Source organism: Zootoca vivipara, chromosome 12 (assembly GCF_965207765.1).
Source record: "Zootoca vivipara chromosome 12, rZooViv2.hap1.1, whole genome shotgun sequence".
NCBI lineage: Eukaryota > Metazoa > Chordata > Lepidosauria > Squamata > Lacertidae > Zootoca > Zootoca vivipara.
The window spans coordinates 21,381,801-21,397,432 of NC_142595.1; the positions used below are offsets into that span (position 1 = coordinate 21,381,801).

The 15,632-nt window shown below is 40.7% G+C and overlaps 1 protein-coding gene across 1 annotated transcript in view; it reads right to left on the reverse strand.

The window, feature by feature from the left end:
* The window catches only part of NPEPPS (aminopeptidase puromycin sensitive), a 73,584-nt gene that overhangs the window by 16,957 nt on the left and 40,995 nt on the right, over positions 1–15,632 (reverse strand). Inside the window, exons 9-13 of the mRNA XM_035134220.3 lie at positions 11,376–11,490; positions 7,803–7,967; positions 7,132–7,236; positions 5,576–5,636; positions 2,089–2,198 (exon numbers count right to left, since the gene is read on the reverse strand). Of these exons, the coding sequence (XP_034990111.2) occupies positions 2,089–2,198; positions 5,576–5,636; positions 7,132–7,236; positions 7,803–7,967; positions 11,376–11,490 (556 nt within the window). The remainder of the gene's footprint in view (positions 1–2,088; positions 2,199–5,575; positions 5,637–7,131; positions 7,237–7,802; positions 7,968–11,375; positions 11,491–15,632) is intronic.

Here is a 15,632-nt window from a genome sequence, read left to right on the forward strand (position 1 = left end):
GGAAGAAAACACATCTGAGCACCCTGTTGAGTAACCAAAACCACTTCTAATCTGGGATTAGGGGACGGTGCTCCCAAACCAATAATTTAAGTGCCTTATAGCACCTTTTTTTAAATGAAGCAAATTTGCCGCAATTGATAATTTATCATATTGTTGTACTATTTGACTCTATGACTTTATGTTAAATTACATTATTTTAGAGGAAAGTCATACCAAAACTTGGAATAGTGCTTAGGTCTCAGTCCTTAAGAGTATGAGTCACGACATAGGAACTTCCTGCTGTAAATCTCAGCCCAGCAATGAAGTCGCTGGAGAGCCTTATGAGGCACCTTTTCTGCCCCCAAAATAGCATTTGCACCATGGGACTTAAACTCGCTCCCTTTAGAGAGTTACATCTAATGAATACGTAAGTACTTGCACTTTGGAAAATGTTATATAATGTCACATTAATGAAAAGTGAATATGGATATTCTTCTAGTGTTTAGAAAATTGAGGCTTGCTGCACCACATACACTTCCCGTCTTCTTCCCACACCTGTTTTCTCAACCCTCTCCCATAAATCCTGCCCTCTACTGCTTCATCAATTTTGTTTTTAGTTGCAGCTCCAAGTAACAATTTTGGATAGTTTCCTTCCTGCATTTACAAACTTGTTATTTTTGGTGGGGAAGTCTCCGAACACAGACAAAAAAAAACCTTATCTAAGAATTTAAGTTATCATAGCAATGCACTGTTAAAAACAGCCTGCTGCCTGAAGCACTGGAGGAGCAAGGGCATTCTAGGAAAGCAACTCATTCATCTCACACCTTTAGCACCTGCTATTCTTCCTCAGAGGAATCAGATGCAGGGGTGGGTTGGGGTACAGGAGAAACAGAATTAAGGACATGCTCACTAGCTTTGTGTACAACTTCCAAATGGACTTCAATGGCAAGTCCAAACTAAGCAACAAACCATTTCAAAGCTGTACTGCCTGGGCTCCCTTATTATAACTGCCTTCCAGAGAGCAGCAAAATTATTTGTCATCTGGCTCCCCCTCAACCTCATTCTAAATTTTGTTTTATAGTATTTTATTTCTTTTCATGTTTTATTTATGGACATCCTAGGACTGAAAGGCAGGATAGAAATGTTTCAATGACTATAATATTGAAAGCTATGCCGCTCCATTAGAGGATCTGTAGGAGCATCTATGGTTGTTTAATAAGTTGGTGAGGCTCATTTGATATCAGGACAAAACTGACCTTTAGTATCATTGGTCCAGCCCTGTGGAATGCTCTCTCAATCAGCAGATGTATTCTTTATTTGCTGAGAAGTTTGCTGAAAATGTTTCTTTGCCACCAGGCTTATGTGGACAATTAAAAAAAACTTTTTCTGTAATAATTAGCTGGTGATCTATTTTAATTTTTTAAGTTAGTATTTTATTGATTTTTAGTTACAAATTAATTAGATCTAAGAAAGAAGAAAACGGCTTAATTTATATATATTTTTATTGCAAATCGCTTTGCTATTTTTAAATGAAATTGCGGTATGCAAGCATTTTAATAAATAAAAAATAAAGAACATCTCAGAAGGGTTTTCTGCATTTGCCATCTCTAAAATATCACAAATTTTATGAAGCCTTCAATATCACAGTTAAGACCATGTAAATTAAATGTTTTTGAAATTTTGACTCAATTTATTCAACCTAGATGCTGGTGACGTGTGCATGCATGCATTGTGTTTGACAGAAAATGCATAATTCAGGCATCAAGCTCAACTATGGTTCAGGAAGTGTAAGTATGGTTTGGCATGATGTCTGCAACACCACCACAGTTTGTGATCAAGTTAGAAAACTACAGTTTCTAGTGTGTACACAAAATGCCATTCAAGCTAACTAAGGTTTGGTATAATATTTGAACTGACAAGCCAGAAGTTACAGCTGCTGTTCCAGAGGGCCCTTTTCAATACAGAAATGGGGGTGCCGAGCAGATGGGAAACAAATGCATAGAAACTAGATCTAACTGGGGTTGGTGTCTATGTTTGAAAGCGCAACCATTTTGCATGTTGTCTCAACTGAGCCACTATAAAAGTAAGAAAGTAATACCGTATACCTACCTGTTCTGCCTCCACATAAACAAGTGGAAATCCCATTTGTTTGGTCCATGTACTCATCACAGCAGCAATAGGTTTACCACTCGATTGTTCCAGGCTTTCCCAAAGATCCTCTGTGGAAGGAAAAAAAACTCGCATGAAAATGCTCCCCCAACTAGTAAGCAGCTGCAGTTTCATTAAGTTAATACCAATACACAATCCTCTACAATTCTACTGCTGTTAATCATTTTTAAATAATTTTAATGCACAGAGTAATTTCCAAACAATTTGTTCACAGCTCCAACAAATTCTTTTGATAAGGCAAGCAGTCATCACTCCCATGAAACCAATAGGGGGAAAGGCAGTGAAACCCTACAGGGGGATTTGCTTCCCTTGTCCAACTCTTCCTAACCACCAATCTACATGCAGCTGCAACATCAAGACCCTCTCAACTCAATGCTGCTGCCACTTTCAAACCTCCTAGTTGGAGCCAGTGAGAATAGCCCAGAAATAAAAGTTATCATTACAGCAATGCAAATGTCTTTGGTATCAGTTTTAAGCTATGACAGCACCCCAAATTACTAGGCCCATGTTTTCTAGAGATGTGTACTTAGAAAAAATGTTTTGCTTTCCACTCATTATTGTCTCAGCACTTTGACTTCACCCCCATAGGCTCGCTCCTCCACTCTCTTCTGAGACAGATGCTAACAATGATGGTCTCATTTCATTTGTTTCATTCATTTCTCCTTTGTTATGGTTCTACACTGACTGCAGTGCTGATCCAGCCTGTTTTCTGGTGCCATCATTTCTTAAATGAAACCCAAATATCATGAAAACTGCAGGTGCTTTACACAGATTGCAAAAAGGGTTCCCAAAAGCTATTATGGGGTGACATTCTCTAAGCTTCCCAGTGCTTTATGCTTCAGAATGGACAGTTTTCATGTCTTGCCACTTTTAGAAGACTCCGAGATTACCTCATCCCTGGCCTCCTACAGAATAGTCCCTTGATATATCCTTTGCTAAGCAATGTAATGCCACGTGCATGCTGATTTCAGGGTCTTCTCCACATGCTTCTGAGCCAGGAAAAATAGAATGGCTCAAATGCAGTGGCTCCCTCTTGGAGTCCTGATGAAGCCAGCACTTTGCGCGTGGTGAAAACTGAGCAGCTATTAGGAGAATTGCCTGCAGGCTGGAGATTCGCTGGCTCCCCAATTCTCCCAGTTAGATGCTGCCCAAGGGGAATGGATCACGCTGCCCTGTTTCCCTTCCTTTAAAGGGGGGTGGGTGAGAGGGAGGCGAAATCCAAGAAGGGGTTGAAAAGAGGGAAGTAATCAACGTACCCTGAAACAGTCCAAGGAAGAAATAATCGGGGGGGGGGCACTTAAATTGCAGGAAAAAACCAAGAAAATTCAATCCAAGCAAGGAAAAGGAAGTAGGGGGGGGGAATCCACATGTGTTCCACTCACTGGTCTGGAAACTATGGGATGACTCCCCCCCACAAGTTAGCACTGACACATGACCCTGTCTGACCAATCTGAGGAAGAGCAGCCCAGCATAAAGGCTGTCCTCCAGGAGCCTCTGGGGAATTAGAGGATTTTTGCTTCTCCCGTTCAGTTTTGTACTTTTCATTCATTTCTCTCAAGAGATTAATTAGAAACTAATGGTTTTGTTTTAAATTTCTTTTAGAAATGAATACACACCTGTACTAGGATGGATCTGGCTACTGCTTTGGTTTTTTTATTTAAAATGTATCTACGTGACTACACACTGAAGTTACACAGAGGTTCACAACAATTAAAACAATATAAAATATAAATTAAAAAGCAAATGCAGCATTGAAAATAAAACAGCAAACAGAAGTTAATTCCCATAGGCCAACTGAAACTTAAATCCATTTGCATATTTCTGCATCTGCAGACAGCAGAGTTATGACCAGTTAAGCCTGCACTGATCAATGCATTATGTTAACATGGGTCTTAAAAACTGCCAGCAGTCCCATAAAATCCAGAACATCTCATATGGGTTCTGAATCGCATCAGAAATCTCTTCTCAGTCCTGTCTTTCTGACTGCCAGTGACATTCTGGAATTATTTGGCTGTTCAGTGTTCATTGATGCTAGTCTGTCAGGAAGAAAATAGGCTGCTGCCAGGCTGCTTCACAGCTTGTGCCAGGAATTCTTTGATTATGCTTCTTCCTGATCTCACTTGGGCTTCTCATTTGTTTCTCTTTGTCCCTTCTGTGAGCTTACATTCTGAGGCGGTTTGTGTGCCCAGACTTCAGTTCTGTTTCCCTGCCTACTCCCATCGTTCCATTCTGGCTTCCCTAATCCCAATTCTGTCCAAGCAACTAGGCTGCTTGTGTTCTAGCAAGTTCCTGAGAAATTGGAAACTGTCTGTAATGTATGGGTATGGCTTGTCAATGCACAAAAGGAACAACCCAGATCTGTTAGGGAAAGCGTAAGTTCAAGCTGACAACATTTAAACTCTTAGTAAAGTACTTAAATTCCACTTATTTCAAGAGAATGTAGGTATGTGCCTCAGTTCTCTGTGCTGTGGCCAATATATTTCCCAAGGAAGTGGGAAATTACTGAAATGTTGCAAAAAAAAAAGCTGACATCTGAACTGGCTTCGAGTTTCCATACACCTGCCAGTTACATTCTGATGGAAAATAACTGCTGACAGAACTTCCTCCTCTCCCCCCGCAAATCCTTTTGCTTGACGAGAGGCTGGAATGCAAAGAGCTACACAACTAGTTTGCAATTGAGTTTGGGGTTTGCCTTGTTAGAAGGAGAAGCCTCCGTCCCCCAGGGGAATCTACTTTTGAAATGGGAGGGGACTTTGAAACAACAATTTGTGATATGGCTTGAGGTTCTGCTGTTCAGCCAAAGCTCGCTTTAAATAATGTCAGGTCCTTGAGCAAGTCTAAAGCAGCTCTTCAGATTTATGGCCAGAAACACTACTGAATACTTGGAACAGCAACCCAAAAAAGCATCAACAGGGTGCAATTCCTCCCTTGGCAGAGAGGTATAGTTTGAGCTCTCTGTTTTGTACAGCACCAACCATATGACTGTATTACATATATTAAGAGCAGTAAAAGCAAAGTGAGCTTCTTCCCATTCCATCATCTATTATTGATTTTCAGACATTTAATTCATGTATGATCATTTTTTGGGGGGGGGAGTTAGCAGAGGAATGAATAGAAGATCAGTTTGCATCTGGGTCAGGAAATAAATAAGCCATGTTTCCAATTCAGAATCTGACCTGGGTTTCCCCAAAGTAAATTTAGCCTATTACTACTGCAAATTTCCAGATGGTCAGAGAAAAGTATTGTGAGAAGGATCACACACTCATACAGATATAGTTTGATAGGAAACACTTTGCTGGTGAACTTCCCTGCATTTCAGGCAGAAAACAATTATCACTGGGGGGGGGGTTCAACATCTCTGTATAATGTAATGTTCTGGGGACAAGGAGACAACAAAAGAGAGAGTACAAACACAACAGCCAGTTACCTGTAGCTGCATTCTTATGTTGAAACTTGGTAAGGTAGAGGTGCATTCCTTTCCGGAAGTCCTGTGAATGTAATATTTTATTTTATTTTTAATATAAACAGCTTCTTCAAAATTAGCATATCACTGGACGGGACTGGAATGTAATGTGTTCTTTTCCACCAAACTATTGATGCTTTTCATGAGCTAACAGGGTTTTTTTGGAGGGGTGGGGCAAACCCAGATTAAATTTGTGCACCATCCTTGCACTCTTCTAGTAGCATGCAGTCCTTTAAAGCTGGCATATTGCTGAGGAACAGAGTCACAAGCTTCTACAACAGGAATTCACTACTTAATTTAAGAGTGCTGGGACATGTGAAACTAAATAATGTGACTATTAGATAGGTTTTGAGCCGCTATACTATTAAGCCCCAATACTAATTTTTAGATCCTTCCAACCCCGTGGCAACTCCTAACCACTTTAACTTAACCTCTCTGCTGCTCACAGATATTTTGTGCTATTTGCAACCATTTTGATGCATTAATGGTTGAAAGCCAGTTGAAAAGCATTAAAAAAACATTTCAAAATATTTTAAACATTAGTTGAAAAAATAAGGAACCTTGAAATTGCAAAGTCCACTAGGGCACTTAAATGGATAGTCTGATTAAAATCAGTATTGAAAAACTTTATCTGCTTTCCATTTCATACTATAATAATTATTCTTTCACTGCAAAATGCATTTACAAATATGTCTTTTAAAGTGGTTAATTTTAGAATAGCCATATGTGAGCAGCTTTTTGGAATACTGAATAAAGGAATATTAAAACAGTGTTAACAAGGCAGTTTCAATACCATTCTAATGATTAAAAATGACAAAATTGAAAAGCATGAAGTCTGGTTTTGACTTAGAATTCAAATCATACATAAAAAAGAGGCGTGGACAGCAGGTGAATGCAGGGTGCCTATTTACATAACATGTAAAATTGTGACTTGCTCTTGTGCCCATGTTGATTCTACACACCAGAGAATTTTGGGAACCAACCCAAATCCAGTTTTGAGAACCAACCAAATATTCCCAAAAGTGATCGAAAGTAAGAATTTCAGCTTAAGGCAAATAAAGATCCTGGGTTGCGTCCAGGTGTATGGAGCATATTTAATATAAATAAGGCACTATAGAGTAATGGAACCAACATAGAATCATAGAATTGTAGAGTTGTAAGGGACCCCAAGGGTCATCTAGTCCAACCCCCTGCAATGCAGGAATCTCAGCTACAGCATCCATGACAGATGGCTATCCAACCTCTGCTTAACAATCTCCAAGGAAGGAGAGAGATATACAGAGATAGGATCTGAATGTCAGATGCTAAAGACAAAGATAAGGAGAAGGCCACCACTTTCATGTTTTGCTGCTCAACTCCCAGAGGTATCTGGTTGTGCAGCTGCTGGAAACAGAAAGCTGGACTAAATGTACCTTTGCTTGATCCACCAAGCTCCCCACCACACAACCCTTTCTACATAAAAGAACACAGAACATCCAGAGTTACCCTAGATGTCAGTGGCAGTAAAGTTATAGATTTACCTCATCCCCAACGTAGTCATGTAGCATTCGAATTACTGATGCACCCTTGCTGTAAGAGATTGCATCAAATATTTCATCTACTTCAGATGGATGGCCCACATTGACCTGGGGTGAGAAAAGCAACAAGTAATCAGAAGAGAACACGTTTGACTTGCAACTCCAGTTACAGATATACTAAGCAGTGTTAAGGTAACTAAATCATTTAGTCTCTAAGACAGGGGTCCCCAAACTAAGGCCCGGGGGCCGGATGCGGCCCAATCACCTTCTAAATCCGGCCCGCGGACGGTCCGGGAATCAGCATGTTTTTACATGAGTAGAATGTGTTATTTTATTTAAAATGCATCTCTGGGTTATTTGTGGGGCCTGCCTGGTGTTTTTACATGAGTAGAATGTGTCCTTATATTAAAATGCATCTCTGAGTTATTTGTGGGGCATAGGAATTCATTCATATTTTTTTTTCAAAATATAGTCCGGCCCCCCACAAGGTCTGAGGGACAGTGGACCGGCCCGCTGCTGAAAAAGTTTGCCGACCCCTGCTCTAAGATATAGCATTCTTGGTTGCTTTCCTCCCAGCCCACCCCAGCCGATTTTCAGAGGAAGGATTTCTAACAATGAGAGAGCATGTGAGGAAGCATATGCAAACTCAAGTGATTGCAGCAGTTGGTACTCACTTCAATAGGGTGACTGTTGTCTAAGGCATCCAGCTCCTGAGCCCGTGTGTAATCGGCAGAAACAAATTGTGTCCAGATATCGTATTCTGGAAAACAATGGTCCACACAGAGGTACTCAATCCAGGATGCAAAGCCCTCATTGAGCCATAGATGGGTCCACCATTCCTATGAAGAATTAAGAAAATTGCTGATACTAAAAGCAGAGCACCAGAGCATCAAGATAAAAGGACAAGTGGAGTTGCCATTGGTCTCTGAGATCTCAGGTCTCCATCACTGAAACCTCTGATTCTCTTAAGAGATGTGGAACTCCTTACTAACAGGTACAAATATTGTGCAATTCTGTGTACGAGGAGAAAAAAACACAGAATTCGGCATTCTATAAAATAATGTCTTTAAAAAGCAAGTTTCTAGTCCCCCCACCTTAAAAACTAGGAAGACAACACTTGATCAAATCTCAGAAGCGGCACTGGGGGGCGGCGGCGGGGGGAGAGATAGCTGCAGCATTGTGGCAGGAATAAATCAAATGGGAACATTCTCTATTAGCCACTGAAGGAACGCCTTTGTTTAGTAGACTAAGATTTTTAACAGAAATGGGAAACACAATACAAGTGAAAGCTGCAACACAGTAACTGTTCTTTGCAGAATGAAATGTATCAAGTAAGGATGATCTCCACCAGTGGATAAGAAATAACTAACTGAATTCTACATAAACTCAACCTGAATTTGATGTTGTGGGGCGGGGAGACAGAAATTCCCAACTCTACCGCAGCTTCAAGTAGATCAGGTTTCAAGGTAAAGTTCTAGGGCTTCAATGCTCAGGAGCATTACCAGGATTAACGCAAGTGATGAAATTCAGTCTAATGCTAAACTCACCTTTCAATTCCCTACCACCACCACCTAGAAAATATTCTCCTTTTACACATTTTTGTGGTTTTTGACAGTTTTGTCTAGGCAGTCAGTCAGCCGAATGCAGGCCTGCAAGGCAAACTGAGTCACATAGCAATAATAGCTGGTCGCGGCATGATTTGCAGTTGAAGGGAAGAGGGTTAAAAATCCTGCCTCTTAGCACCCTCCAACTTCAATGTTCAATGTGTTGTCTTTCAAACCTATGTTCACATATGCTAGAAATGGGCTTTTAATTTTTTTTATAAAAAAACAAGCTGAAATTCTCAGAATATTTGAACATATTCTGTTGTTCTTTCAAGGAAACTCAGAGAAGCTTCTAAGTGACTTGCAGGCAGCCTCCCATGCAGGCCAGGGCAAGATCTACTTATCTTTAACAAAACTGTCCCATCTTATGGTCTTAACCAGTCTCTAGATCAGGCATCCCCAAACTGCGGCCCTCCAGATGTTTTGGCCTACAACTCCCATGATCCCTAGCTAACAGGACCAGTGGTCAGAGATGTTGGGAATTGTAGTCCAAAACATCTGGAGGGCCGAAGTTTGGGGATGTCTGCTCTAGATGAACTTTATGCATGTATAATTCAGAATGCTGATTTATAGAACCCAGACAAATTTCTGTGCTTTGCACAGTGGCAGTACTGTAGCCCGTGAGGTTAATCTGATGCGCGGTTATTGCTAATTGGGGATACAGAGTCAGTTAGGGGTAGAGAAAAATAGATTTACTTATTTTTTAAGAGGCATAATTGAAAGAATGGAAAAGAAACAATGCAAGACATTTGTCCGCAAAATCAAAAATAGACATTACAATAATACCTGCTTTATTAATGTGGCACGAACATTGAATCTCACAAGCTAAGAAGTGGTGCATACGCTATTCCAAACAGAGACAGGATAAAGTATGAACTTCATGAGCCATGTGCACTATTGTTAGGCACACAGTGCATGAAAATCTACCAGTGCCACCACATTCTCAAGTACAATTGAGAATCTTTGCAACCATAATGGGGAAGAAGAATGCACGAGTTTTATTTAGGGATTGAGAACCAATAGAATTATTTGGCCAATATCTCATGCCTTTTCTGTGAAAATAATCTCATTAACTCAGGACTGTGGTGCCTGCTGAAGTCTAACACTAGCACACCAAGTGTGATGGGACAGTTCATTTCTGTGGAAAGTGTCTGTGCTTATCACCAGCTAGCCATACCAGACATGCAAGCAAAAACTGTGTATTGAACTCATGCAAAGAGAAAGGAAAGTTGGCACACAAGTTGCTGGGCTTTTTTTTAAAAAAGGGGGGGGGGCTAATTTGATTTGATAAATGGATTTGAAAAGCCCAGAGAGCCAGGTGAATACTACTGCATGCTTTGGTACGGCTGGGTTTATAGAAAAGGTCAGCTCTCTCCAGAGTCCCTCCTTCATTTCATAGAAGAGCTGGTTAATCACACAAAGCTGCCTCTGCCATGTTTCCAACTGCCCTGGTGGCATGTCAACTGCTAAAAATATGCCACTGGTTTTATGAATAATGTTTTTCCATTTCAACAAGTTCTATTGTAGCAACTGAGAGGTCATGTGACAAAGGAGGAAAGGTGGCCTTGCCAGTAATGGAGGGGGGGGGGAATGACAAAAAATTAAACTGAAGAGAAAAGAGGTTAAACTTCGCTCTCATTTCCAAGTACTGTAAAGTTATCTTGTGGGCGTCGATTATGAAGACGTTAGGAGGAAAAGAAAGCTATTCCCCTAGCTCTTAAGGAAGGGATGGAGAACCTTTATCCCTCCAAATATTGAACTACAAATCTCATCAACCTGGCCACGGTAAACCACTTAGAGATTTAGTATTAAGTGGTATGTAAACATATGAAATAAATAATCAAACTGGAAGGCCACAGGTTCACCATTCCTGCTGTGACATATGGAAATTATTAGATTCAAAAGTTAAGTTTATAAATAGGCCTGTATTCAGTGATTTTACACTAATACCACTGAGGTATAATTGTCATCTAACTCAGCATCCTAAGAATTTCAGCTCCCCACACTTTTAAAAGACTTTATAGCTGCAAAGATAATGTGCGGATCACCCCATATGCCAGAAGAAGCATCAGTTCCCTTCAGATCCTCTCCCCATGGATACTAATTTCAGAATTATAAAAAATATCTTCAAGTTTGGTGAATTTGCAGATATGCACAAATCAGAAGTTTCTGACCTGCCTAGACTTGCAAGGGGTAAGGGGGATCATAATGGTATTTGGGTTAAGCAGTTAACACAAGTGTGAGGTTTTAACCTTATTATTATTATTATTTATTTAATTCAATGTTTTATTGTGTATTATGGCACATTCTTTCCCATTGCTGGGCATTGTGAATCCTAGAGGGGAGCAGGCAAAATGTTTAATGGTAGTGCACAACGCTTCTCCCTACAGTGCCTCATGAGGCAGCCTGTGGGGCACATCTAACCCACAGAAAATCTCCAGGTGCTGCTGATGCCCAATGCTGCTGTTTTTCCTAATAATACTCTGCATAGGCAGACATGCACACTTGCAGTACCATACGAGAACATGAGGCATCTGCTGTGACCATGAGCAGATACACTCAGGACAAGTAATAGGCAGGAAACTGAGTAACCTGAGTAACTGAGTAACCACAACAAGGCAAAGTCAAATACAATTTTTGTACCATAGTCACAAGGTTCCCAAACCACTGGTGAGCAAGCTCATGGCCCACGACGAGAGCCACCCATTGGCGGGAGGAGGAACAGGAGTTTTTAGGATCTATCAGCAGTGCAGTTTCCCTGTGTATGAGAAAGAACAGAGACTGAAGCAAGGTGACTTAGAGAGAAAAGCACAATTTTTGTAATCAATCAAGCTATCAAACTCATCTAAACAAAACTTAAGAGTGCTTCATGCTTACAGGTGAAAACAGCAAGGTTAACATTTCATATCTGCTAGGATGCAGCAAAGAGTACTTTTCCTCAGAGGGCAAGGAGGAAAGACAGCACCATCACACCTACCCCTCAAAAATCCATCTCATTTAATAATAACTGGTCTGAAAAAGGCAGCTCAGCAAATAACTTTCCTCAGTTACACGTCAGTTTGTTGTCGTTCATTTCATAAATTATCACAAAGCTACCAACTATTTGTTCAACCCCGCAAGAGTTCACCAACAAAAACTCTCTACAAAAGGACCTATTATATAATGAATTTTTGGATTTGAGATGTTTTACTAATTGGCATAACCAAAGCATAGAAAGAGGCTTCCAGGTCATTACAACTCCTAAAACTCTGCAACACTCCTGACCTATTTATTAGGACCCCATTATCCACTCTTAGCTAAAGTGTTAACATGGCTGCTCCACAGTAAGCTCCTGATGCCTAGCAATTTGCCCCACATTAATGAGATTGCAGTTGCCATGTTGGACACCAGAGATATAGATGCCAGTATTCCGATACTCTGTGTAACAGGGACCGAGCTAAAAGGGTGGGCTATATTTATTATTATTATTATTATTATTATTATTTGTTGCTGCTGTTGTTGCTGTTGTTTTAATGCTATTGCTGTGTTCTTTAGCTCAGTGCATGCAGGGATGCAAAGAGGAAGCCACATATCTACGAGGCATGACTTCTTTAAAATAAGGCACACAGAGTGAATGGAAAAGCTTACTCTAGAACTGATACACAGGAAAAAGGATACAAGGTGAGTTCTGCTCAGGGGCACTACCACTCTACACCAATATGTTTCAAAGTCTCCTAGTCACACTTCAATCTAGCTACCAGGGAATAATTTTTAAAAGGGCTTTATCAAGAAAAGACTGGCAGAGAAAGGAAATAAAACCCAATAATCACATGATTGTGTACAAAAATGTAAAAGCTCTCATGCTCCTTGCAAAATTTTGCAAAGTAGTTTCTGGTCTACACCTCTCTTTTTCCAATGGGAGCAGTGACAGGCTGGGCAAATGGCCAAACTATGTTCCATCTGCTCCACCTGAACATTCATTTGGTTAGCACAGAGCCATCGTAACTAGGACTGCTACAATTAAATAATCAGTTAACACTGACTGATTGAACAGGGGTAGATTTTTAAAATAAATTTATTTTTTTTTACAAATACTTGGAAAAAACGGCAGATGGGAAGAGCTTTTTATGAATGAAAGTTTGGGAAACAGTGGGAAAGGAACAAATGATTCTTTTTTCTTTTGTCCTGAAAGCCTTTTACAGGGATGGGTGGGCAAGAAAAAATACAGTATCTACATAGGGGGGAAATTGCTGTGATTCAGTGGTCAAAGATATAGGAACAATGGCAACTGGAGAGGAAGTCAGAGACTTTGTGTTATTATAGCCTACTAAATGCCTTCTGATGACCTGGGCTAGAGTTATTTTAAATAAAAATATCTTAAAGGGCACACTTGCCATAGCTGTACCAGATCAGAAAGGTGGCGGTACAGTGAGTTCAGTTACCACTAACCATTTTGCCCAAACTGGTTATGCCTAAACTTTCCAGCAATGGTGGAAAGATATTGGAGACCACCAAAGGTCACAATGATTTGCGTGGGAGGGGGAATGAGATCAAAATTTCAAAAATAATTGACAATCTGGAAGAACTGGGTTCAGTCCATAGAAAAATATGGTACCAGAGTGTTCTGATATAAAGGAACCTCCCTCTGTTCTCACTGTAAGATAAGGCCCACCCACGAACCCGAGGAGTTTGCCTGGCAGCTTGAAACAATTTGGAAACAGCAGGATGGGTTGAGAAAAAGAATGCATCTGCACAGGCCCAAAGACTGCCATAAATCTGGGGCGAAGGCGTTAGGAATGCAACAAAGATAGATCTGATGGAGTGTGTGTGTGTGTGTGTGTGTGTGTGAGAGAGAGAGAGAGAGAGAGAGAGAGCGCTAGGCAGCAGCAAAGAAAACTTGGTATACTACTTTAGAACTACAAGTTGAACTAAAAGTTGCCACAAAGATCTTTTCTAGGGGTATAATGCAGAGACTCATCCCCACATACAGATTTTCTTCAACTGCAACCCTTATTCCCCTGCTCACTGCACCTACAAGCTAAGGATGACAGGGGGAGTTTGGTTAGAGAATTCCTAACAAAGAAAATGCCCCCATGGCATGCGCTATCTTTCATATGAATTTGTGTCAGCTGCCCTAGCACCAAATCCCTAACTGCTCTTTATATTTGTGGCACGTTAGAAGCAGTTTTATATGAAGGGAAGGAATCAATTCAAGGAATCTGCTCATGAGACTGGTCTTCAATCAATGCACTATATGTAATGCTAGAATATGCATGGGTTCATGTGGTTCTGGAGATTTATTGCTGGAAAATTTGTTAAAGGCATATACAGCCCCTAAATTATTTGAGAATTAGCGTATTTTCCCATCTATAAGATGCCCACATGTATAAGATGCCCCCTATTTTGGGGGACTCCGATTTAAGAAAATGGGGGGAGATGTATCTGTGAATTTTTGACACTATTTTTAGGGGGGAAACCTAGTCTTATACACAGAAAAATAGGGTATATCTTATGAAATGCACACTGAACACCTGCTGTTTGACATTTTTGCATAAGGAGCTTATAACTTTAAAAATGGGAATTTCCAAAAGGACAAAAACCATACAGAAATTATTATTTTATCACTTTGGAGCTACAGTCATACGTCGGGTTACGGCCGCTTCAGGTTGCATTTTTTCATGTTAAGAACGCAGCAAACCCGGAAGTGTTTACTTCCAGGTTTCGCCGCATGCGCATGCATAGAAGCGTTCTGCGCGCTTCACGCATGGCGCAGAAGCACTCTATCATGCTTTCGTACATGTGCAAAAGTGCCACTCTAGTTACGGACTTTTCTGGGTGTGAACGGCACGCCAGAACAGATTGAGTCCGTAACTAGCCGTACCACTGTACAAAAGTTTACCTGCTCAACTTGAAAATAAAGTTAACTTCCCATTCTCTAAATGGGTGCAGGGCGAAATATTGGTGTGCTCTTGACCATAATTACTGTAAGTTAAATATGGAAGTTTTGATACTGACCGTGATTATGGTTAAGCAGCATTTGAAACCAACTTTGAACTCTGAATTCAACTCATGATCAGCTAACCCTGTTTAGCCACAAATATAGTGAGCATCAATGTCAATGTAAGTTAACTGTGGTTGAGGAGAAGGGTAAGTTCATTTCCGAGAAGAGATATAGGAGAAAACACGCAACTCGCAACTTGTTTATGATATCTTAACCATGGTTATGAGAGTGGCTGTGCTCACACACAACACAAAATCACAGTTTGAGTATGTGGTCTTGTGTGCTCCCCCCGTCTATCCTCTTCAATCACGGAAGACTGGAAGCCTTTGCTTCTGCTTTCAGAAACATGCATTTTCTTGTTGTGTCTAAATTGACAACTGTGGTTGGTGCTAGATATGGTTTACTGTGGCATACGCATATCACTAACAACCGCCTGAAGTTGGCTTGTTTCAATAAACTTTGGTTTGTTTGTGTTCAGACAGAAATAGAAACTGGCTACAGTCATACCTTGGGTTATAGATGCTTCAGGTTGTGCGTTTTTGGGTTGCGCAACGTGGCAAACCCGGAAGTATCCGAAAAAGTTACTTCCGGGTTTTGACGCTCATGCATGCGCAGAAGCGCTAAATTGCGCTTTGCGCATGCACAGAAGTGCCGAATCATGACCCACACGTGCGCAGACGCGGCGCTGCAGCTTGCAAACGCTGCGGGTTGCGAACGTGCCTCCCGCACAGCTCACGTTCCCAACCCGAGCGTCCACAGTACTTGAAAATGGAAGCAAAAGCCTACAATGTCTTTGTGGCCACGATAGTGCAGAAGAGGAGAACATATGAGCTCTAAGTATAGAATACTAAACTTTGTGTTGGCATTATATGTGATTGTCTGCATTGGGCCACAGAAGGGTGGGAGAAGATACAAACAAA